The 25,012-nt window shown below is 29.9% G+C and overlaps 5 protein-coding genes across 12 annotated transcripts in view; 1 reads left to right on the forward strand and 4 right to left on the reverse strand.

Moving 5' to 3' along the window:
* Nucleotides 1–9,058, reverse strand: part of LOC119678702 (diuretic hormone receptor) — a 77,960-nt gene extending 68,902 nt beyond the window's left edge. For all 3 annotated transcript variants that reach the window (XM_038090690.1, XM_038090689.1, XM_038090688.1), the window contains exon 1: nt 8,973–9,058. The gene's annotated coding sequence lies outside the window, so the exon portion shown is untranslated. The remainder of the gene's footprint in view (nt 1–8,972) is intronic.
* LOC119678701 (neprilysin-4) lies at nt 4,889–6,959 on the reverse strand. The gene has a single exon (XM_038090687.1). The coding sequence runs from the start codon at nt 6,924–6,926 to the stop codon at nt 4,902–4,904; it is 2,025 nt and encodes a 674-aa protein (XP_037946615.1). The 5' UTR covers nt 6,927–6,959; the 3' UTR covers nt 4,889–4,901.
* Nucleotides 9,051–14,099, reverse strand: LOC119674604 (25S rRNA (cytosine-C(5))-methyltransferase nop2-like). The gene is made up of 4 exons (XM_038085749.1): nt 13,887–14,099; nt 12,801–13,822; nt 10,581–12,055; nt 9,051–9,099 (listed from the first exon to the last, which is right to left on the reverse strand). Exons 1-4 carry the CDS (start codon nt 13,981–13,983, stop codon nt 9,051–9,053), a joined length of 2,643 nt encoding a protein of 880 aa, XP_037941677.1. The 5' UTR covers nt 13,984–14,099.
* A 291-nt stretch (nt 14,100–14,390) lies between these two features.
* Nucleotides 14,391–17,281, forward strand: LOC119678706 (diacylglycerol kinase epsilon-like). 5 transcript variants are annotated; one of them, XM_038090695.1, is made up of 8 exons: nt 14,393–14,702; nt 14,766–15,446; nt 15,511–15,621; nt 15,686–15,892; nt 15,961–16,126; nt 16,204–16,355; nt 16,426–16,615; nt 16,840–17,281. In XM_038090695.1, exons 1-7 carry the CDS (start codon nt 14,541–14,543, stop codon nt 16,567–16,569), a joined length of 1,623 nt encoding a protein of 540 aa, XP_037946623.1. In that variant the 5' UTR covers nt 14,393–14,540; the 3' UTR covers nt 16,570–16,615; nt 16,840–17,281. The 5 variants fall into 5 exon arrangements, with proteins under 5 accessions (XP_037946624.1, XP_037946625.1, XP_037946626.1 ...); XM_038090693.1 differs by having other exon boundaries at nt 16,426–17,281; XM_038090696.1 differs by lacking the exons at nt 16,426–16,615; nt 16,840–17,281 and having other exon boundaries at nt 14,391–14,702; nt 15,961–16,179; nt 16,252–16,333.
* Nucleotides 17,282–21,295: 4,014 nt separating this feature from the next.
* Nucleotides 21,296–22,514, reverse strand: LOC119678707 (nascent polypeptide-associated complex subunit alpha). 2 transcript variants are annotated; one of them, XM_038090699.1, is made up of 2 exons: nt 22,414–22,514; nt 21,296–22,167 (listed from the first exon to the last, which is right to left on the reverse strand). In XM_038090699.1, exon 2 carries the CDS (start codon nt 22,151–22,153, stop codon nt 21,470–21,472), a length of 684 nt encoding a protein of 227 aa, XP_037946627.1. In that variant the 5' UTR covers nt 22,154–22,167; nt 22,414–22,514; the 3' UTR covers nt 21,296–21,469. The 2 variants fall into 2 exon arrangements, with proteins under 2 accessions (XP_037946627.1, XP_037946628.1); XM_038090700.1 differs by having other exon boundaries at nt 22,396–22,490.
* Between the last annotated feature and the right edge of the window lie 2,498 nt (nt 22,515–25,012).

The following is a 25,012-nucleotide window of genomic DNA, read 5'->3' on the forward strand; positions in this document are numbered from 1 at the left end:
AAAGGCCTTATAAACAAAAAAGAATTATGCTGAAATATTGTGTGAAATAAAATAGTAAAAGACAAACTTTACTATAACAATAATTTAATCTTAAAATCATATATTAAGCAAAATGCCGGAAAGAGGGTGTCATAAAAGCTAACAGAAATGTATTAAATTGATGATTTCAAATTAAATAAATTAGAAATAGTAATAAACGTTCTTATATTTTAATACAAAGTTTTGGTAAATATTACTAATTTCCTACTCTCAAGCCCTCTTCATGCACCATATGTTAGGTAACGTTAGTGACTTAGAAAATGATATAGTGTGGATCTGTAGGTCGAAATTGCATATCATTGCATATAGTTTGATATCAAACTGGTTTTTGAGATGAAACAAATGTCTTGCTATGTAAATTAAAATATCTAGGGATATATATGCAAATGTAATACTAGGAATTCAGGGTATTAGTATCCGAAAGACTTTGGATTGACAAAAACTCAGTGGTAAAAACAATACTATCAAGAGAACAAATGCATATCAAAGCGCACTGCTTACCAACACCGCGTAATCGAATCTCAGAATGGTTAGAGGCTCCTCGAGGAGGTATGCAGATGTGAAGTCAGTTATTGCTTAGTCTGATGAAGTGAAAAACAATAATCCAGTCAAGGCGTAGAGAGGGGTTATGAAGAAACCTCGCAGTTAGTAGAGAGTAAAGATGCTGAAGTGCACTGACTCAACTAGCCTCAACATAATAATCATTAAATAATGATGATATCCACATAACTCTATTTTATAGCTTTCATTAAAAAAAATATTATAACTTTTATAAAAAAAAATTTTAGCATTTAAAATAAAATTATAAATTTTCTATGACCAATTCTGTGACCGTTACTATGATATATGAGAAACGATTATTGATAATGATAAAATTGTATAAAATTTTAAAAATGAAAAATTTAAAATAAAATTAATTATCTCATACATTTCTGGATTTCATTACGTTTTTAACTATTCATTTTAATAATTACAAAAATATTCACACTCCATAATGACGCGGTTCGACAAACGCGAACCTCAAATGGAACAAAACGTTGGAAAAAAGCACTTGAATGCGATTTTACATTGCAATTAAGTTTCGAACACAATCTGAAATGATGAATGTGCAATTGCACTATTGCAGATTTTATTGACAATTTAATTATTGTAGCTGGTAATAAATGATTCACACTATTCACCTCTATATCTTTTTTCAAGAATTTTATTAAACATCACAGCAGGTGGCTACTTAATTTATATTCCCAAAATGCAAAAATTGACTGAGAACGCGTGTGTTCTAATGCAAACAATGCTGCACGTGCTATAGTCGGCGACTGTTTAAAATATAGATACTCCTTATAATAATAATACCAATATAACAGATTGCAATATTTTTTTTTTTTTTTAAAGATAAAATACAATGAATTGATTAATAAAGTTAAACATTGAAAGAGACGACATGCACGTAATATTTTAATGAAATGTACTTGCAGTTGCTCAACAGCTTAATTACAAGTCAAATTTCAAAATTTAAAACAAAAAACTCTGTATGAACATGAATTTTAATCTAAACGTAAACTAAACTACAAATTTCCGGCTAACACAATTGCTAGCTACCTTTTCTTCTTGGTTCTGTTAACTTCACGTGGAGCATAAGGCCTCCACAACTCCTTTAAAACTTATTCTATTTCCAGCAACTTGAGTAATATCGTTCCATGTATAATGTGCGGCGGCAAGTTCTACACCAATTGTTCTTCTCCTCATTTCAGATGGCGTCCCCGAACATCGCTTACCTTGAAGACTTCATCTAAGAGCTGTATCTGCAGAGTTTCCGCAGTGTCTTCCCAATCTAGTGCCACTTCCCCTTTTTGACTTCGATTTCTGCCTCTGTCTCTTCTCCACAATACATCGTTTGAAATTCGCCTTGGCCACCATATTTTGAATATGTGTCTTAGGCACTTATTGACAAAAACAAGAATGTGCGACTGAATAGAGTCCAATTCCATCCCATTGCTACCTACATAAATAAATAAGTCTGGTTTTAGAAGGTCCAACGAATGTTGATGATTTGCTTCTTGTTAGAACATTTTACAACAACTATCAATTGTTAGACCAGACCGCCTTAACTAAATACAACAAATCGAAGGTCGATACAAATAATCTATCAGAAACTCTGCAATAACATCAAAAGTATGCTATAGTCTACTCATCTGTGAAAAATACTTATTTAAAAATTATTCTAACATATAGAACATGCAGTACATTCTGACTCCAAAAGAAGCTGGTCGCTTGCTTCTGTAAACCCACATTCCAAAATGTCTTATAGTAAACAATTTCAGTACAAATGTTCAATATATAAAGTTAAGACAGTGTAGGGATTATAATTTGACTGAAAAGAATATTTCCTCTATACCACTTAATTTATGCGCGATATTCTTTCAGTCTGTTTAAACTGTTTGGATCAGATAGTATATGTTATACCAGTGCTTTAAGATATTTAGATTCATTTTTTTTAGACTACATTCATTAATCTTGGACCAAAATCAGAGAAGAATCAAATCCAAAGACCGAATTTACTTTCTCGATTGAGGTAATTCTGGAATAATTTTTTCAATCGAGAATCTTTTTTATAATGAACTTCTAGTAGAATTTTCATTTTTGATTGGTACATCTGGGGCAAAATAAATAACACTCGAGATTCATTTATAACATTCTAGCGAATTGATTAGAAATTAAAATATCATCGTGGTAAGGTGCCTGTAGTAAAAGACGACTAAAATTTACTAGGTACCACTTTGTTATGTTTTCAATTATAATTGGTAGCAGTACGTTTTCATTTATAAGACCTCCCAGAGATAAAATCTGGTAGCAAATCTGAATCACGGGATCCAGATCAAAATCCTACAAAAATGTTAGATTACTCTAAAAATGTTTGATTGAGTAACAAAATTTGACAAATCGATAGTAAATGTAGATGGCTTTCAGATTTACCAATCGAAAAGCCATTAGTTAATTTTATAATATATAATGGACAAAATAATATAATGTGAACTTGCTTAAGAGAGAGACCACATAAAAACTACTTAATTAAATCTTAAGGAGCAAGTAATTTTGTGAATTAATACGAGTTAGATTTTATTAACATTACTGTTATGATAGTCTTACAAGGTAGTTAATCGCTCTGTCTCTATAGTTAAGACCCCTTAACAACTATGTACGAGTATTTGTACAATATACCCACGATTCACAACTTTTAACTTTAAAGGAAGCATACATAACATTTGATTTCTGAGGACATCTACATCACAGTAAGTTTCTTTCTCAAGACAAGCAATGTCTAGAAATGCACCTATAGTAACTCTTTATATTACTCATTGATTTAACTTTATTTCCTTTTTAAATATTTCATTTATAGTATGAAATTTCATTATGAATATATAGAGATTTTATAACAAAATAACTTAAGCTCATGCTGGTGGGCATTTTGAATGTATCTATTACTTCTCAAATCAATAAAAGGGCTCATAGCAATGAAAGTACTAAATAAACAAATTTTTATTTATTTTATATACTTTGTCATCAACTTTATTGAATGTGTGAAAATATTGTTAACATTTTTATTGCATCTAAATACCTTTGAAGCTGATAAGAATCTATTTTTGCACGTTGGCGAGATCAAAGCGATTTTGTTATAATATTATGGACTTTCTATTTTTATCAACAAAATAAACAAATTATTTTGATATATTTTATTTGATGTAATTATTAGATTACATGTTTACACATATTCATTCCAGGCAATAAATCAATTTACTATTGACTTACTATTCACTGATGACTGGATAGTAAGTCACTGAGGACTTTAAGAGTTAATAGTAAGTCAAATCAAATCAAAGATTTGATAATAAATATAAACAAATATTAGGAGTATTCAGAATGTACTCAGTAGTTCCGATATACGATAAGGTTTTAAGTATAATTTATTTTTGTGGCTTAAATCACAAAAATATATTATAACGAATGCTAAGTTCGATTTCAATAACCTCAACACTAAAAAGTAGAAAGTGAAAAAAAAATTAAAAAAATTAATAAAAGAAAAAATGAAAAATATCAATAAAAAAAAATTAAAAAATTAATAACACCAAACTAAAAAAAATTAATAAAAAAATTAATTAAAAGCAATTAAAAAAATTAATTAAAACAAATTCAAAAAACTAATAAAAGAATTTAAAAAAATAATAAAAACAAATTTAAAAAATTAATAAAATAATGGTATACGATATGTGCATAACGACTATGATATTTTTTATTTAATCTTAAGTTTGTTTTTATATAAGTTATTATATAAAATTATAATTTTTTAAAAACACGACTTAAAGCCCGCTAAATTTAAACACATAAGTATTGAGGTCGATATTAGTATAAACATTTATAAAATTAAGAAAAAAAATTAAAAATTATTAACATTTTTAATGTTAATTAATTTTTAAAAGTTTTAAAAATTAATATAAAAAATTAATAAAAAAAATTAAAAAATTAATAAAATGATAGTCTTCGAAGTGAACCAAAATATTTGTTAAATAAAAATATATATATAACAACTGTGATATTTTTTATTTAATCTTAAGTTTCATTTTATATAATACAAATTATTATATAAAAATATAATTTTTTAAAAACACGACTTAAAGCCCGGCAAAATTCAAACATATAAGTAATGAGGTCAACACAAATATAAACATTTAAAAAATTAATAAAAACAAATTCAAAAAGATTAATAAACAAATTTAAAAAATTTTTAATTAATAAAAAAAAATTTTTTTTTTCTTAGAAATAAAACATAAAAAAATTTAATAGACTACTTTTTGGTAAAATTATTATCACCGCCACATTTGACACTTTTCTATTGGATTCTCACGTTGACCAAGCGAACACTTAAAAGTCACGCCAAATTCAGGCATATTTGCGACGGTCTCTATAACACGTACATCATCACTGTCATGACCTATTGGAGCTGGTAGTGTTCCACAGAAAAATTGTGCAAAATTAAGAAAATACAACTGCTTTGCACTGAATTCATTAGAAAACTCCATATATTCCGGAAAGCTTGCATTAGCGGCGTCGAAGTATGCGTCATAGGCCAATTGGAAGCCATTAACGTCCGCAATCCGCTCGATAAGTGCTGTGGTTGGAGAGCGTGTCAAGCACTTCACTGCTGCGGCAAATTCGGGTTGCTGTTTTGTGGTTATTGCAAGTGGCATATTAACATTGCCGAGTTCATCATACATAATGCCTTCGATTTCGAAGGCATGTTGCATTTCATGTGCCAATATCCAACCAACAACGCTATATTGAAACAAAGGATTCAATGCATTATGAAAAAATGGCATACTCATAAAAATGAGAGGCACAATTAATAGATTCCGTTGATGCACGAAATAAGGCGCATTACGTATTTGAAGTAAATCGTCATTGACATAGAATTCATCCTCATTATAGGCCTTCATATGCACAACGGCGGAGTGTTGCTGCTGTGTACGGAACTGCAATAAAATCAAGTGATTGTTAAAAAAATTAGAAGATGTGATATTAAGTGCGGTGTAGTAAGAATTGTAGTATTGTAAGGATGTATATTGTGGCAGATTTCCTAATCGTAGCTTCATTGTATTTAATTTTGCTAGAAGATAACTTTGTGATTCGTTGCTTAGTTGTAATTTATTTTCCTTCAGTTGTTGGTCAAATTTTAATTTTAATTTTTTAAAAATATTTTGCAAAATTCTCTCATCATCGTTATATGTTTTATATATGTGATGTTTATAAATATAATCCATACCCAGAGGCATAACAACACCCATATGATCAATGCAGCTTTTCGTAAAGCCTATATCTTGTAGATATTTAAATAAATGCAACTGTATGTACATATAAATGACTTTTTCATCCTTCTGGGAGAGCAAAGCAGCAACGTCACGCATATAATCAATAGACGACACAGCAATTTTCAATTCAGGCTGCGCTACTTCATCTAATAAAATATTAAAATATAGTTGCCAGTCTATATTGGGCACAACATGTTTGAATTGTTGTAATGTCAAAATCATGCCCACTCCCTTTTCCTCCTGATATTTCAAACGTAAAGTTTTCAACTCTTCATCGAATTCATATAAATTTAGTGAGAGTTTAATTAAATTTTCACTTATCTCATTAGTTAAACCCAGAGCAAAATACGATTTCACCAAATCATAATTATTTTCTAAATTATGCTCGTCACTAGGCATTTCTATTTCTATAATCGAACTCATAGAGTCATTAAATGAAAAACCTACAGACTCATCTATAAATATACCATTTAAACCGAATCTACGTAATTCAGCAATATGTCGCAACCAATTGAAATGATTCAAATGTTGCTTCCAGTAGTCGTCTTTCCACATCGGCGCATCTATTAAATCTGTCCAATTAAGTGAAGTACTAAGTGGTAACGCTTGCAAATATTCTTGCATAGGCAAATAGTCATTCTGACCTTTCTTGCATGCTATATAATAGGTGTGTAACTTTTCTAATAACACATTTTCTTTTATTTCATTCTTATATCCGGATGTCTCAAAAAAATTTTCAAATTTCTTTACATAATATTTGTTTACCACCCCAAAATTATCCACGATATCATAAAATAGTCCCGGTGACCACAAACCGCAGGCATATTTCCAAAAATTTTCACATGGAGTAGTGTTATTATCTACGTTCCGAGTTATCAGTGATACAATTTCTTCATTAATATGCGACAAGCAAGAAGCGCGTTCACCGCAATCCGAAACTAGAAGATAATCGCCATGTGCGTTCGCAGTCCAAAAAGCCGGAATAAGTAAAAATTTCAATAAAATGAACAAATTCGATTTCGACATTTTTAGCGAGTTTTTCGATTAATTTTTACCTGCTTAACAAATTGAAATCAATTCAGCAACTGTTTTTGAGATGAGCTACTAGGTTGGTATATTTCCAATATTATATTTAGTATTTACACACATACAATACAATATACAGTATACGTACATATATATTGTATTTTAATATTCATGCTTATCTTCTCATAAAGCTTGGACTTGTTTTTGTTCTTATAAATCTACATTGTCTCGTTTGTCTTGTTTTTTTTTTTAATTGCCAATTTGATCTATCCAAATTATTTAATCTCTTTAAATTAAGTGCACTTCAGTTCGGCTTCATCAAAATGATTGACTTTATTTATACAAAATTCAAAACAAAATAATTTTTGTTTTCTCGTTACAAAAATTATACAAAAAAAGTATCTTTAATAAATATTAGAATTTATTCTTTATTTGGGAAATCTTGACATTGAAAAGTAATAGTGGAAGCAGAAGAATATAATAGATTCAATATTAAATAAGCTATGTCAAATAAGAAAAAAAAGTGTTGAAAATATCCGTGGTACAACTCTCCTCGATACGGTGGTATTATATACAAGACTTCAAAAATGCTCCAAAGCTTTACTACCCACCCAAGTATCACTACAAATTTTGTATGGAGAAATCAACGAATCAAAATAGTCTCCCATAACTTCAAAGAATCTATCAGATGAGGTGTTGGTGATTTTGTCATAATGGAAAATACCGAATATCGCACAGAGGTAAAGTTCTTTGTTTTAGAAAATTTATATCCCTCATCCAACTATGCATCGATAGGTTTTAGAGTTTAAACGTTGCGTTGGAGATGAACCACGTAGTGGACGTCCAAAAAATGCAACAACACTAGAAACTATTGAGAATGTCTAAGATATTGTTCGTAGGAATACAAGTTTGACTATGCGCGATATTGGTGATATCATAGTAGTCTATATTTTAAGAGAAAAGTTACGTATATAAAATAAATTCAAAAAGTTGGCAATTCAACAAAAACTGTATCGATAATAATTTTCTCAGCTTAATCTGCAGCATTTTAAGAAGATTGAAACCGATTTTGTTCGTCGTTTTATAAGTATGAATGAGTTCTGGATCTACTATCATGATCCTAAACTAAAACAAGAAATTTCACAGAGGACTGAAGCTGGTTGTTCAACACCACAATAGGTGAAGTCAGATAATTTGGAGAAAAGGTTATGGCATCAGATTTCTGGGAAGCACAGGAAGTTTTATTGATTGATTCTCTTGCAAAAAGCAAAACAATTAGTTCTGAATGTTATTATTATTTTTAGACCAATTATTGATTAACAAGTAATTCCTTATGGTCCTGCCAGCTGAAATATAAGATCACGCAATAGAGGTCGTCACCCAACAAATCGATGATAAAATGTTCAGCAATATACAAATGAAGTTTGAAGAGACTGGTGATACTGTGAGTAGCTAAACTGAATGGATATATTGCATTTCACATAAATATTTGCACATCAAAAACATATCCGTGCGATTACTCACACTCGGCCATAAGCATTATCGTGTGACTTTTTCAAAAAATATTTAGCAGGGTTTCAAAATTGTGAACGAACCATGGATTGACCATAACCCAGGATTGATCACCAGAGATCATGAAACAGCCAAAGCATTTAATGGTGCCAAAATCTCTTTAGAGAAAGTTAAAAAATTTTCTTGATCATACTAGACTATTAAATAGCTCTTTTTCACATATGGATCTATCATAAACAAACAGAATATATCAAAAAATTCAATAAATATAAAAGATAAAATTAAAAACAACCGTATTAATATGCATAAGTTCAAAGTCGTTTAAGCTATAGCAAATTTTAAAAACTGAACTGAAAAACACAAACCAAGTACGAGCTTAGTGCGAATTAGCTTTATATAATTATCTTTCCTAGTAGAGGATAAATATAAAAGAAAGACGTAATATATGGTAGCTTAAGATAATCCATTAGATAGTGTTTAAATGAATAACTCCCATATAATTTTAAATACAAAATTTAAATATTTATTACTTACCTTACTGTTGCGTATCCACACGAGTTTAACTTAGATTAATTTATCAATGGAATTTGTCGAAAAAATACACTTGAATTACTATGTTTTATTACCAATCCAGAAAACCAAATCGCAAATGATTACTAACCTAAAAGAGATAATAAGCCGATTATTACAACACGTAGTAGTCATATTTACTTTACTATCTCTAAAGTAAAATACAATTTCTTTGAATTAAAAAAAAGGATGAGTTATAAGACACTTATATTATGTTATATGACCATATGTTTTCAGTTGTGGAACTTTCCTACTGCTATGATGATTTTTTGACATCGCTTTTTATTTATTTTTATTGGTAGGGAGAGCCGCGATCATAATTAATCTTTAATAGTAACAACTGCCAATAACCAAAGAGAACCCAAGAGACTAAAATATTTCTTGTTAAGATATTTCTATTTTAAGACGGAGACATGAGCACTTGGTTCTGTATCAGCACTCCTAAACGATGTGACTAAAATTGTTCTAAATTTTTGACTAAATTCTAATACTTCTAGATATTTAAAGAAACATTTCGGTAAGTTTTACTTTAAAACTATACTTTTTTATTCCTTGCTTATTTGGTACCAATAACATAAACATACCTTTTATTTGTCTAAACATCAGAATCAGATCGACGTAAATCTAGCTTACCTACGCATATAATTGCTATTAAATGATTCCACTAAAAATATCTTTCTCCAAGAATTTATGCCTACTTTATACTAAAAATATATACTAAATAGACACATATTGTTATGAAAACAAATAATCGAATCATATCGAATAATATAGTTGATATAATCAAAATATTTAAGAAGAGAACGATCAAAAATTTCAAAATTAGTTAATAAATAGTGAACTAAAAACCTTAACACTAAAAATGATGTCAGCCTAGAGATTCAACGAAGAATCACTCATGCCAACAGATGTTGAGAAATAAATCCCTCTCTTGACAAACAAAAATCACGCTCTACAAATCTCTTATCATGCCTGTCCTGCTGTATGGTGCAGAAGCTTGAACAACTACCAACAGTAATGAGAAGGTGTTAGGAGCAATCGAAAGAAAAATTCTTCGGAAGATCTATGGTCCCTTACGCGTTGGCGACGAAAATCGAATAAGATCGAACAATGACTTGTATGAGCTATACCGGGACATTGACATCGTTAAGTGCATAAAAATTCAGCGGCTTCGCTGGCTTGGTCGTGTTGTGCGAATGTAAGAAAGTGTTTCGGTTAGAAAGGTGTTTGATTCAGTACCCACATGTGCAAAACGCGGTAGAGGACTTCCGCATTTTCGGTGGAAGGACCAAGTGACCAACAATTTGGGGGAGCTCGGTATTACCCAATGGAGACAGCAAGCAACTAATCGGGCTGGCTGGCGGAGATTACTCAACGCGGGTCAAAGTTAATAAATAAGAACAAAGTATTGTTGCTTGGTTTTGAACATTTTAATTTATTTCATAATTAAAAGTAACTATTATTTAATAATAAAATAATAAAAATGAAAATATTTCAATTTACAAATAAAAATTTACAAAAAAAAAAAATCAATTCTTTTTAAATTTATTTTTGTTTTTAACTTTAGAATTTTTGATTTGTCCAATTTGTTTGGATTTCTGTTTTATTTTATTTAATTTCTTAATAGGTTTTCCTTCAAGTAATGGAACGTCTTCAATTACTTTTTTCTTTTTGTCTACGGTTTTATCTAGTTTTTTACTTAATGTTTGATTTTTTGATTGTTCCTTTTTACTACCATCTTTTTGTGTGGCACTTTCTTCAGTTACTTTTTTAACAACTTCTTCCATTTTATCTATTTTTTTCTCTGATAATTTAAGGTTCCCTTTCTTCTCAGCTACTTTGTTTTGTTTTTTAAACTTTGCGCTTTTATCCAATTTTTCTTTCGGTGAGATATGTTTAGTTTCCGTTTCTTCAGTTTTCTTTTTCTTTGCTATTTTAATAGGTTTCTCAAAAACATTTGCTACATATTTCTTTTTACCTTGTTCCAATTTTCTCTTCTTAATATCCTGCTCTACTTCTGTTAGCAATGGTTTACCTGCACGCTTAGATGGTTTTTTAGGCACGGTTTCTTCAGAACTTTCATTTGCATTATCTGTATTCTCTGTACTGGTTTTACTGTCTCCATATGTGGCAGCAATTGCTTCGTCCAGTTGCTTTTCATCTTCCTCTTGTTCTTCCTTTGTTATTGGAATAGTATTCGAAAACTTCTTGAATTTTGCAACAAAAAATCCATCCATATTATGCGTATGCGGATAATAACGTCTAGTAAGATTCAAACTAGGATGAAAACGAAATTGTCGATATTTGGTAAAACCTTCTACACCAAAGTCAAGTCCTGTAGGTACCAATTTAACATTGCGCTTTTTCAGTACATAATCAACTACCCATTCATTTTCCTCGGGTAGAATTGAACATGTTGAGTACACTATATAACCACCAGTAGTTGATTTCGCATTCACACAGTCAATAGCTGTAAGTAACAATTTGCGCTGTAGATTGTAACAACGCTGCACATCCACAGAAGATTTTGTCGTCTTGACACTTGGATCTTTTGCTACAACACCAGTACCTGTACATGGTGCATCCAATAAAACACGATCGAATCCAGTCATTACAGATCGAAATTTGCAACCATCTTCACAGCTTACTATGCTGTTTATAATACCCAAACGATGGAAATTAGCTACAATAGCCTTAGTGCGATCACGGTTAGCATCATTTGCAAATAATACTCCAGTATTTTTCATTATTGAAGCAATATGTGATGCTTTGCCACCAGGTGCAGCACACATATCTAGAATACGTTCATTTTCCTGTGGCGCCAACGCCATTACAGGAAGCATAGACGAAGCCCCTTGTATCATATAATGGCCAGCTAAGTACTCTGGTGTAGCTCCAAGTGGAACTTGCGCATTATATATAACTAAACCTACTTTAGTCCATTTTCCTAAAGGATCTAAGTTGACACCCCGATTAATGAGAGCTGCAGCCAAATCTCTACGACGTGTTTTTAAAGAGTTTGTACGAATTGTCAATGGTCGAGCCACCTGAGTTTAATTAAAATATTTTTTTATAAAAATTAATTTAATTTTTTAAGACCATAAAAAGGTTATAAAAATAATACGTAAGTATTTTCAACAGTGTGATACAATATAAACAAATGAAATGGTAATAATATTTAATTGATAACAATAGCAAGCAAAGCCTTATAAATTTGAATAAATAATTAATCTAAGAAGAAGCATGAAAAGTAGTACAAATATTTTAATTCTTAAGAAGTAATTGAATATAAGACAGAGTAAAGGAAAAACCGATTTTAAAATGGTATATTTTATACCACAACAGTACATTTGTTATTGTTGTAACCCGCTGGGACCTACTTGTGAAATCCTTTTGGGAGGTGTCGAACAGCACCTGGCTGGTGATAAGTGGCTCCGGGACGTAGACCCGGCCGTTCTTTAGGAAACTAACAGTACATTTACATTACTCTAATTAACTCCAAAAATGAATAGCAATTAATGTTAATTTTCACACTAAATCCATACAAAAATGTACCAATGATATTCGAAAGTTATAAGTGTAAGCATAGTATTAAATAAGCAAATAAAGATATAAAAATTTAAAAATTAAGCATTGGTGTAAAAAATAAAAAACCAAATTATATAAAATTATAAAAATAAAATCATAAAAAAATATTAAAAAATTATAATTAATTAAACACTTAAGTTTTGATTAAAGTGAGCATTATGTTGAAATAATAAAATAAATAAAATACAGTTAAATGATATTTACCTCCGACGATTCTAGATATTCCATCAGTTCTGTTAAAGGGAACATATCCATTAACTTTTCCATTAAGAATTCATTATAACTGTAATATAAACACAAGTCTTGACGTAACAAAGTTAAGTATTCTGGACGTGATCTATCAGGTTGGCGATATTTTTTGAAATCCGATAATACCAAAGTAATATCCTTTATGCGTTGTTGAACTTCTTGCAATGTAATTTCCTTTTCCGGATCTTCATTTTCATCGGGAAACCGAAATATTTCTTGATTATCAATTGACATTTGCATTTCAGCAGCAGCTAATTTAGCTTCCTTTTTCTCACGCTGCTTAAGCTTTTTATTTGCACTTTCAATAGGCAAGAGATCATCATCTTCATCACCATCCTCATCATCATCTATATCAGAATCGTTTCCAGCTTTTGTTTTATTTAATGCATCCTCATCTTCTGATATATCAAAATCATCATCTGAATTTGCTTCGTCAGAAAGATCATCCAATTTACCAACTTTTAATTTGTCAGTAGTGTTTTCTTCATCACTTTCGTTTTCTTCTGCTTCATTTTCGAAATCATCATCATCATCATCATCACCACTACTGTCATCTTCAGCCTCTTCAATATTATCACCGTCTTCCATGTTGTCACCATCAGACAGCTCTTCATCATCATGTTCATCACTATTATCTTCGTCGTCGCTATTAAATTCTTCACTAACTTCAACTTGTGCTTTAGATTTTTTCTGTTTGGGTTTTAACCATTCCTGATTTTCGTCAGTGAATCCATTTGTTGGTAATAATTTTTTGATTTTTTTCTGTTTAGCAACTCCATTAAGACCCTGGTCTTGTTGTATATCAGCTTCATTTTCATCCTCACTGTCGCTGTTGTATTTCTTCTGTTTACTTGCTACTTTGTTATTTGCTTTATTTTGTTTCTGTTTAGCTTTTTGAACTTCTTTTTTCTGAACTCTTTTAGCCACTCGTTGTTTTTGACGATGTGATAATTTCTTGTCTTCATCATCCAGAGGAGCTAAATATATACAAAAATACGTTTAATTAATTCTCCTTAATGCACATGTAATTTTATTACTTACCAAAAGACTTTTTTGGAAATGTAGGAGCGCCCTGCTTGCGTGCCTTACGACCAGGACCCTTTTTGACTTTCGTATCATACTCAGCTTTTCGTCCCATTGTATATTTGTTTAATTATTAAGGCCAAATTAAATAAAAACTTATTTATCAGAACGCTTCATACACAGCACGTGGAAGCGGCAACAGAACAATCAAATGCAATAAAAGGGTGTTGTGTAGTCAAAAAAGTATTTTTGAAACTATACGTTTTTTGTGTTTATTTTATATGTGAAAAATAAAAAGTTAAATTACTTTATTTAATGTATGAATTTATGTTTATATTTTTATTTTTAGCGTATATATTATTTATTACTTAAAATATTTACTCATTTTAAATATATTTATATATATTTTAATAGAATTAAAAGTGCACTATTTTGGGGTTGCCTTTCGTAAACAAATACGAAAAACATATGGGTCGGTAGTACAGTGCACGACATGACAACTTTGCAATTATCTTGTAATTCTATAATTCCATTTAATGTCATTTATTGATTTATTTTTTATTAAAAAGTATTTATATTTGTGCCGTTGAAGTGTTAGCAGACGCATTAAGCATAATTAATTATTAGAATTATGTTAAAAATATATATAAAACATTTCTACTTTTATACGAAATGAATTGGTCAAGTTTAGAACTTGGTTCTGAAGCCATAATAGGCTCTTTGCTGGCCTTAACTGCGTTGTTTTTCTTTTGTCGCAGCTTATTAGTGGAGGATGTTGTCTGTATACCAGGAAAAACACGTCATAGTTGGAAATCTATTAAAATTCTAAATAAGGTATTTATAGATTTTTTAAACAAAATTATTGCAATCTACAAAAAAAAATATAAATTATTTTAGCCATGCTATTGCAATGCATGTGAAGTATTGCTCACACCTTCTGCGGGACTGTTTTGCGATTGTTGTGGCTTATGCACCCATTCCGCACCTGTCTGTACCAAACTAATAGACAGCAAATATCGCTGTAAAGATAAATTCCTGCGTAATGAAACATCACTAACTCATCTTTGGGTACATGGAAACTTACCATTAGGAATTACGTGCAGTGCTTGCAATGATGAAATCGACTACCAGGCTACACCTGGATTATTTGGTTGGCGTTGTTGCTGGTGTCAACGTTCATACCATAACAATTGCTATAAACAAGTGGATGTGAGAGGCAAATGTGATTTAGGCGAATTTAAGGATTTAATATTTCCACCATATTCCGTTGTTGCGGCACGCACTCGAGAATCTGTACGTTTGCATTTAGCTGGTATAAAGCCACCAGATATCGAAAATTGGGAACCACTTATTGTTATTGCAAATACACGATCTGGCAGCAGCACTGCGGCAGATGTGTTATCACTACTACGTGGATATTTGCATCCATTACAAGTGATGCAACTCTGCACACGTGGGCCACATGATGCTCTACAATGGGCCATTAAAGCTCAACCACGACCATGCCGTATACTTGTAGCTGGAGGAGATGGTACAATTGGTTGGGTACTGAATACAATATATAGCTTAGGCATAAAGGTGTGCATGCAGTAAAGGTGAGAATAGGAAATAATTTTTTATAATTGAAAAAAGTTTATTTTAGCCCATACCAGCAGTAGCTATTCTGCCACTTGGCACTGGAAATGATTTGTCACGTATACTTGGTTGGGGAGCAGAACCACCGGAATTAGATCCTATACAGATATTAAAAAATGTAAGTGAAAATATTATTTTTTGTTCTTTTTTTTTTCTGCAATTAAAATAATATATTTTAATAGGTAAAACGTGCACGGGGTATTAATTTAGATCGATATGATTTACAAATTGAAAAGCTACATTATCGTTTACCCATAAAAAGACATCCCATGAAAACTATACACGTCTATAACTATTTTAGTATTGGTGTTGACGCGCTGGTAACGTATAATTTTCATAAGACGCGTGAGTCGAGATTTTATGTGCTAAGCAGTAGACTTTTTAATAAGGTAAAAATAAATTAATATATTAAAATTTTTGTAACTATGTGAGTATAAAGAGTTTTTTTTTATTTAAGCTACTCTACTTTACTTTTGGTACACAACAAATAGTTCAACGGGATTGCGAGAATATTGAACAAAACTTCGATCTTTATATGGATAGTCAAATGATTTCGCTGCCACCTCTGCAGTCTATTGTTTTTCTTAACATTGATTCTTGGGGCGCCGGTTGCAAATTATGCGGTAAAGAAAGAATTACTCCTAAGAACAAGGTTTACACATTTCCATTAAATTTGGTAATTAAATTTAATTTCAAATAGCACTTTGGAATGCAGATTCAAATGTTAAAATGATAAATTGCATCTCAGACAGCAGTTTAGAAGTTTTTGGTATCGTGTCTTCTTTCCACATGGCACAGCTACAATGTGGCATTAGTAAGCCTGTACGAATTGGACAAGCTAAGCAAATCAGAGTAAATATATATAAATTGTTATTAATATTTAGTTTTTATTTTTATTACTGAAATGAAAATGAAATTCCAGATTGTTGTTAAAAATCCGTGTCATATGCAAGCAGATGGAGAGCCATGGTTGCAGCAACCTGCCGACATACATTTGCAATCACGCAGTCAAGCACGTATGCTTAGATTGGACGAAGGAAATTCGAGTGATTTGAGTGATTCCTAAACAGTACTTAACACAAAATATATGAGGGCTATTAGAAGTTATTAAGGTCATGTCGTTAATTGAAACAACTAAGTCAAATATATCAAATTGCTAACTAAAAAGAATCGGAGAAATAATAAAAGGATGTCAAACCTCAGAAGTATAGAGAAATAACAAAAGGATGTATAAAGTAAAAGTACGTCTACGATAAGAAAAAAATATGAAAAAAACCAAATCAAATATAAAATATATTGCCAAGTTAATATATGAGGGCTATTAGAAGTTATTAAGGTCATGTCGTTAATTGAAACAACTAAGTCAAATATATCAAATTGCTAACTAAAAAGAATCGGAGAAATAATAAAAGGATGTCAAACCTCAGAAGTATAGAGAAATAACAAAAGGATGTATAAAGTAAAAGTACGTCTACGATAAGAAAAAAATATGAAAAAAACCAAATCAAATATAAAATATATTGCCAAGTTAATTAAACTGAAGAAATAATAAAAGCATGTAAAAATTAAAAGCACTTCTATGATAAGAAAAAAATATGGAGAAACTAAGACATAAAATGCCAAATAATATTAAATTGGATAATTAATAGAAGGAAGTAAAAATTACGTTATAATTAGCAAAAAAGTAATATTTGAGAAATATACAAAAACTATATAAACTTAAGTGGATTAATATGCCAAATAGAGTAAAACAAGATTTAATATGAAATATAATGAATTCCGATAAATATAAATAAATAAACTTAAGTGAATTAATATGCCAAATTAATTCCATTAAATATTACAAGGACAAGAATATTAAAGAGCTTCCATTAAAGGAAATATTTTAAAAAAAATTAAATGGCGGTAAAATCAACTAGAAATTTGCTTACTTCCGAAAATAATAAGATATATTAAAAGTCAAACAGAAAATAGAAGTAATATAATATATTAAAAATTTGATAATTAATAAGGAATAAACCAAGTCCATAAATATTTTACTAACATTGTTACAGAATAAGACTATTAACGTATACTAATCTCTAATATGCAGTCCAATTTGATAATTACTTTTCTAACATCGCTACAGGATAAAATAATCAACTTATGCTAAACTTCAATAAATCTCTAATTTGAACTTAAAGAGAAGTAATTCGTGTACACAAAAGAATTTTAATATAATTCATATATAAATAAGCAAAAATTGGGATAATTATATATCAAGATGAAGTATACATCAAACTGAATTATAAGTTGAGATGAAGTATACGCTGTGATAAAGTAAATATTAAGATAAAGTACAGAACGAGATGAAAAGTGCATTATGATGAAGTGTATGTCAAGATAAAGAGTACAATGAGATGATATATACATTAAGAATAAAAATATATCAAGATAGAGTATACATTTAAATAATGTATACATAAAGATGAAGTATATATCAAGAAAATGAATTTTTAGTTTATGTATATATTACTTAAATCGCAAATAATATTAATGAATCTCAAAAATATATAAACACAGCACATAATACTAAAATTGTATGCTTTTTCAGAATAACAACAATAAAAACTAGATAACAAAATATTGAAGGAACTAAAAACAAGCATACGAGCACTTTTAAATTAACCCACTTAACAAAATAAAATATAGAATTTTCCAAACATAATAAAGCATTCAAGCTGGAAACCAAAAAAATCTGTTGATTTTGTCGAACCGAAAACTGGAACTGGAGTAAATTTTCTTTTATAATTGAACCGGTATATCTGATTCAAAAAGAAACAGGAAAGTAACATATAAAAGCTTAAATTTACAAAAAGGAAATAGTACTTTGAAATGTGGATGAAGTGAATTGATATCAAATGCTAAGATAACCATAATGAGTCCTAATTTCTTAAACAGATATTTAAAATCAATATCTTAATGTAATTTGATTTTAAAAGTTTTTCTTTGTAATATGCACATTAAATTTAATTTAAACAAAATTAGAAAAGAATATCTAAAATGGAAGATGGTATAGATTTTTTGAAACTAATTTAATATCAGTTAAAAATTATAAATAAATATAAAAACGGAATATGTATTTAGAATAACTGGACCTGAAATGATCTATGTTCGTTAAATTATATGGTTTAAAAATTAATATTAGATCAATTCAAATCCCACAAACTGAAAGTACCAGTATATTTATTGGTACTAAATAAAATAATTTATAGATGAATAACACATAGCAAAAGATACTGAAGAAAAGGCTAAATACTGGGAATTTGTTCAACAAACTTAACTCAAATAAAAATTTACTATCATATCAACAAAATAAATGTTATTAAGTATAATTTAAATAACCGCAATGTAATTTGATTAAATTTATATGAAGGAAACATGCTTACAGTGGTTAAAATTCAATGATAAAAATATTAATATAAACTGAAAACCACAGTAATTCTAAGTACCTAATTGATATGGTGGCCTATAACAAATAATAATAATAATCCTATGTCAAATATAGTTTAATAATGAAATGTATGCTAAAAATTTAATAAAAAATAAGATGGCTTGTATAAAATATATAAAACTACTAAGCATCACATACACTCCTTAACTTATTATAAAAAAAAAGCTATAGTGCGGCAGAAATACATTTATACTTCAACCAAACAGGATAAAAAATGGGTGATAAAAGGAACATCTTTAAACAAATTTTCTGTCAATTTATTTTAATTTGTTTATATTATTATAATTATATAAATTTATTTTAACTATATATATATCATTTTTATTTAATTTTTCTCTTTGTAAGCCCAAACTGTAATCTCACTTAAAACTCAAATAATGTTTAAATATTGTTAAGTTTAATCTCATTATATTAACCTAAATCAAGAATAACCGATGTGTGATTAATTAGCTGAGATTTGGAATTAATCAATACCTAAATTAAGTTATAAGAATCTTAACGCAATTAATAAATTATATGTGTCGTAGTTAATGTTTAATAAGCCCGTCATAAAAACTAAATTTTTATTCATATTATCCCAATGTTTAATTAAAATTAATTTTATATTATCGTGTAAAATCGTACCGTATTTTTGGTCAAATAAATTATTAGTAAAATTTTTTTGTATATTCATTGTGTCCAAATATATTTAAATGATAGCAAAAAAAAACGATACTTTTTCAATATTAATTTTATAATTCTTATTTTTACCAGAAGGAACGATAGTAGAAACGAACACATGGAGAAAGCAGCTAAATCTAAAGCTCTGAAATTAATATTATGGCTACTGATAAACCTAACGATATCCTTTTCAATTAAAGGTGGCTGTTATTGTAAACCGCTGAAATGTGGAAAGCGGATAACATGGAAGGATTTACAAGACAAATATATAGGCTAAGATGTGAATCGGCAATGATAAAGGGAATTCGGAAGTAGGGTTGAATAAGGGATAGAATTGAAATCAAACCGAGTCCTGATGAAGGTGGGTGATTCATTTTCTTATAACTCGAATGAGTTATAAGCTCGAATGAAAAAAGTAAAAACACACCTTATGACAAAACAAAAATTGGACGATCGGCATTCTGGTAGCAGATAAATCGCCTACAGTCTTGCCTTAGAAAACTTTATAATAGTGTCGAGAAAGCACTGAACCTCTTGGAACGTGAGTCTGATTTGAAATAAGTGTCTCAAATAGAAAAGGTAAAAGCACATCTCATGACAAAGTAAAAATCGGACTGTCGGTCTTGTGGTATAAGATAAATCGTGAGGCCTACAACTTTGCCTTAGAAGTCTTTAGAATAGAATCTAGAGTAACTATTGGATCATTCTTAACTGTCATGTAATGCAGCTGCGAATTAACAAATAACATAGGATAATAACGCTATCAAAAATTTTAAGCACATATGCTAAACTTTTACGGATAATGAGTATAAAGGATATATTAACATCGTCAAATTTTTCAGACCCAAAATTTCCTGTAAAGTATATATATTTTTTTGAAAACGACAATACAAATTCTTGTCTAATTATCTATTGGTTAACAAGCTAGTGTCGTTAGTTTTTACAGCTAATATATTAAATAGATGCACGATACTTCGATTTTTAACTTTTCCACTTTTGGAGATGATTTCGTGGTCCCAAAAATGACAAGTCTTAAGGGAAGAAAAATAGGTTTAATTTTTAATATTTATTGGAATTTAGATGTCAGTTCTTTAACCGAACAAATTTTTATACTATTCTAAAACAAAGTGATAAATAGACATATTGGGATTCGTCATTATTTCTTTCATCGAATGCTAATGCCTTTTCTTAGTGAAACAATATTTTTATCATCCATCACATCCACTCAATTGTGAATAAGTTTAGACAAAAATCGACAACAATAAAAATATAACCATTGATATAGATTACGTTTTAAACGGGTTGGAAACTTGGCACCGTCACGTCACGTCATCCTTTGACGGTTATTGTAAACCATCGATATAGAAAAACTTTTCTACGTAATCTCGTATTTATGTACTTACCTTTACGATTCCACTTTGAAGTCATGTGTGAAATGAGCAAAAATCTTCTGGAAATTTCGAAGCATAGTTTTAAAACGTGAAGCCAACTTTTGCACAAATATTAAAATATCTGTCAGCTGGACACATGATGAGAACCATTCATATCGTTTTGTAAAGACAATGGAAATAATAAATCAATAATCGTTTGCTATTTTAACCCACAAGATATCTTTTAAAAAATAAGAAGGAATATAAAATAATATATAAACATGAATTTTGACTGTTTATTTTGTTAATTTTAAATACTCATTTCTTTAACAAGTTTGAATAAGAAAGTTTTTTTTACTTTTAAACTTTTTTTTTAATAATTCTTGTAATTTTAGTATAATAGGGCGGGTATTGCAAATGCACAAAGGAGCCTTCGTCTATGCTTAAAGCATAGTAAGCTCCATAATGGCATTGACAATGTCATTATTGTTGTTCTTAAGCGCACGTATAGCCTTGGCTCGCGTGGTGTTAGCTTGGGTGATAACCAACTCAATGTCCTTTTCATCAACACCAGTATCGTCAACTTCTTCTTCGTCTTCCTCTGCAATTGGCGCAACAGACGTAGCAGCACCAATAGTATCAGAAGCGCCAGCAGCTTCAGGTGCCTTGAATTTCTCAGCAGCGGCAACTTGTGCTTGCTGTGAAAGATCTTCGATTTTAGCTTCACCGAATACAATGTAGGTATCACTTTGTGGATTCTTGTAGACATCCGGGTTATTTATAACAAAAAGAATATTCTTGGATTTGCGTATGGTTACACGGTTGACACCTTGAATTTGTTTGAGACCCAATTTAAGCATAATTTTACGTGCCTTCTTTTCACCACGAGATTGTTTAGCTTTGGATACGAGATCAATTGGCAAGCCGGTAGCACCGCCACCCAACTGTGTAGCTCCAGCACCAGCGTCTTCCAACTCAGGAATGGTATCCTCCGAATCACTGTCACTACCGTCATCCTCTAGACGTACATTCTCAGCTGGTTTGGCTTCAGCGGTAGCTGCAGTGCTAGCACTGGGCAGAGTAGTGGCTTCTACGGTATCATTTTTGATTTCAGTTAATTCAGGCATGTTTGTTTATATATCTGTAACACAAGCAATTAATTTGTTATCGGTCTAAAATAATGCAATATTTTATTGTAATTAAATATGTACACTTCTGTACAAGTGAGTAGAAAGGTCAAAAATTTAAAATGCTTATAGCTTCTTAATTTAACACAATCACATCAAACTATTTATGTAATAAATACTATCACATTCGTGAGATTTAAAAATCAATAATAATTTTAATATTATTTATAAGATGTTATTACATTTCAATGATTATTTACCAATCACAAACTTTGGACGCGCACGGCACTAAGAACTTTTGACAGAAAGAATTATTGTGCGATTGGCTCTACTGACAATTATCGCGTTAGCAGCGACACCAAGCTGTCAGACTTTCACATGAACGCAGATGAAAGCACTGAGAAAAATTTTCAGTGGATTGCAATAATTTCAATTATGTTTGAAATATTTATTATATAAAATTTATTATTGATTCATATCAAAATTAACAGTAACTCATAGTATAAAGAATACAGATAGCATTTAGTAATGACAACGTTCATTTAATTTAAAGCTGAAATAAAATCATTATATTAGCAGTATGTGAAATATATGAAATTATTTAGAAAATTTAATAAAGAAAACGGCTAGAAAATTTTAAAGATTGGTCTCTACTTTCACTATATTACACTAAAAAAACAAATATTAGTTTTAGTAGGTAGTAAGGAAAAAGAATATTTTTGAAATAACTCCACTTTATTCGTAAGTAATTTTCCGCAAAATGTAAATTACTTTAAGACATTTAGGCCGTGTGCGAGTTTGAGTAAACTGTTCGTAAATTGAGGGAAATAGTAAATTATGTCGGTATGGCAACGAATGTGGGTATTTACCAGAATTAGATAAAAATTAAGTAAATTAGTTGTTACTAATGTGAAAATTTTTAAAGAAGTTTAATAAATAAATAAATAAATAAATTTATTTGAAAACTTTTAACAAAAAGTAATAAACAAGTGCAATAAATAAATAAATAAATATTTACATAAGTGCAGTGCTAAAAATCCCTTGGAAATTTCAATTTACGCACACGGCCTACAGATAGCAACCTTTGTAATCTTGAGATAATGAATAAAAAATTATAAAAAAAATAATTATATTGTAAATGAAACAAATAAATGTAAAAATATAAATAAATTAAAAACCAAAAAAAAATTCATTATTGTAGTATCATATATAAACCTTCGAACTACTCAGGCTGTATAGTTGCTTAAAAGTTTTTAGGGCGTAAGTCGTTAATATATTTAACATACGCTGTATATTTGCTAGTCTGACAAATTAGGTGAGAAAAATTATTTGTATTTTCTCTACAGCTGCGGTAAGAGGCATTAGAAGGAATAATAAATCTTTAAGTATGGTTAAAGACAACACCCCTTCTAAAAAACCTATTATCCTTACAATGCATCCTAATGAAATGCTTTGATTTTCTAATTAGCATATATTTCTCATCTTTCATTTAGTTGTTTTGAACTTGAACGTTTTAACAATACTTTACTAATGCAAGCTGCATTTTCAGATTATTCATATGTTTCGAATATATTCTGTAAGTATCCTAAGTAGCTAAATCATTATTCGCATTACTATTGATAGCGTTACCTCTGAGACCGGAAGAAAAAACTGTTGAACTGCGTATATATTTTGTTCTGAGATGCATAGATTAAACGCAAAAACTTCAAAGCAGCTGGACTATTGGATAGTTTTAATACGATATCTTCTATATGATATATTACCAATTTCAAGACAAACTATAGCTTTTATATAGCTTTAATCTGAAAAAATTTGTAACGATCATGAAACTTATAATATTAATTTATGTTGTTCCTTTACATAAAATGCTACAACATATCACACAGTTTTTGAGGCTTAAGTTTTAACATCAGGATTAGAGAAGCATATTGAGCCATACCAATTGCAAGCCATTATTACTGACAGCCAAGTAGCAATTAAAGTTGTTTGATACTCTGTTCAACAATCAAAACTAACTGAATTGACTGATATTCAGCCCTCTCTCTTCTAAATTCCAGAAAATAAGAATCGTAAAGAAAATCAAAAAAAGATGATTTGGCTCACCGAGGTGCTTCGATAGATATATTTCTAGTAATTCCGATTTTTGCTCCCCTTGTGATCTCTAAGAGAAGTAGCTACGTTTATTTTTTTCAGCTAACTAATAATAAGTGGAAGATATTTAAATCATGTTCATTCGACTTAAACTTTATATAAGTAGACAAGGTTCTAAGAACTCATTAACAGAAACTTTTCTGGTCACAAGTATTTAAGAACCTTTACAGAGAAACTGTGCATTTCTATTCAATCGAATTATGAATATTATTGAACTTACAAGAAAAAGAAATATTAAGCATTTTCTTTGTGACTGTCCTACTGTAGCTTCCAGAAAAAACACAGTTTTCGTTAAGTACCCTATGACAGTTTGTCAGACTCTTCATTGGTAAGGACGAACAATCTCCCAAATTATCTAAATTCAACAGCACGGATCTATATTTTCTCTCTCTAGATTACTCGCAAAGAATATGGAATAAAAATGACTAATTATGATAAATTAAGGAAGTGGAAGGATAACTCATTACCTATCATAAAGCATCCATACGTATATAAGTGATTCATCTTTTTCTAATGAGAGGTCGCCCATTAGCAGAGTAACTCTATATTGAGAATGAAAAATTGTCATAAAAAATAAGGTTCGAACAATTGGATTGGAACAATTTAAGAATGGATTCACGACCGTGGTTACTTGACTTTTAGTATGGAATAGCTTTAACAGAGAGGGAAGAGAAGATAGTCATTTACATGCCGAGCAGTTCAAGCAGA

This window comes from Teleopsis dalmanni, chromosome 2 (genome assembly GCF_002237135.1).
Source record: "Teleopsis dalmanni isolate 2A chromosome 2, ASM223713v2, whole genome shotgun sequence".
Taxonomy (NCBI): domain Eukaryota; kingdom Metazoa; phylum Arthropoda; class Insecta; order Diptera; family Diopsidae; genus Teleopsis; species Teleopsis dalmanni.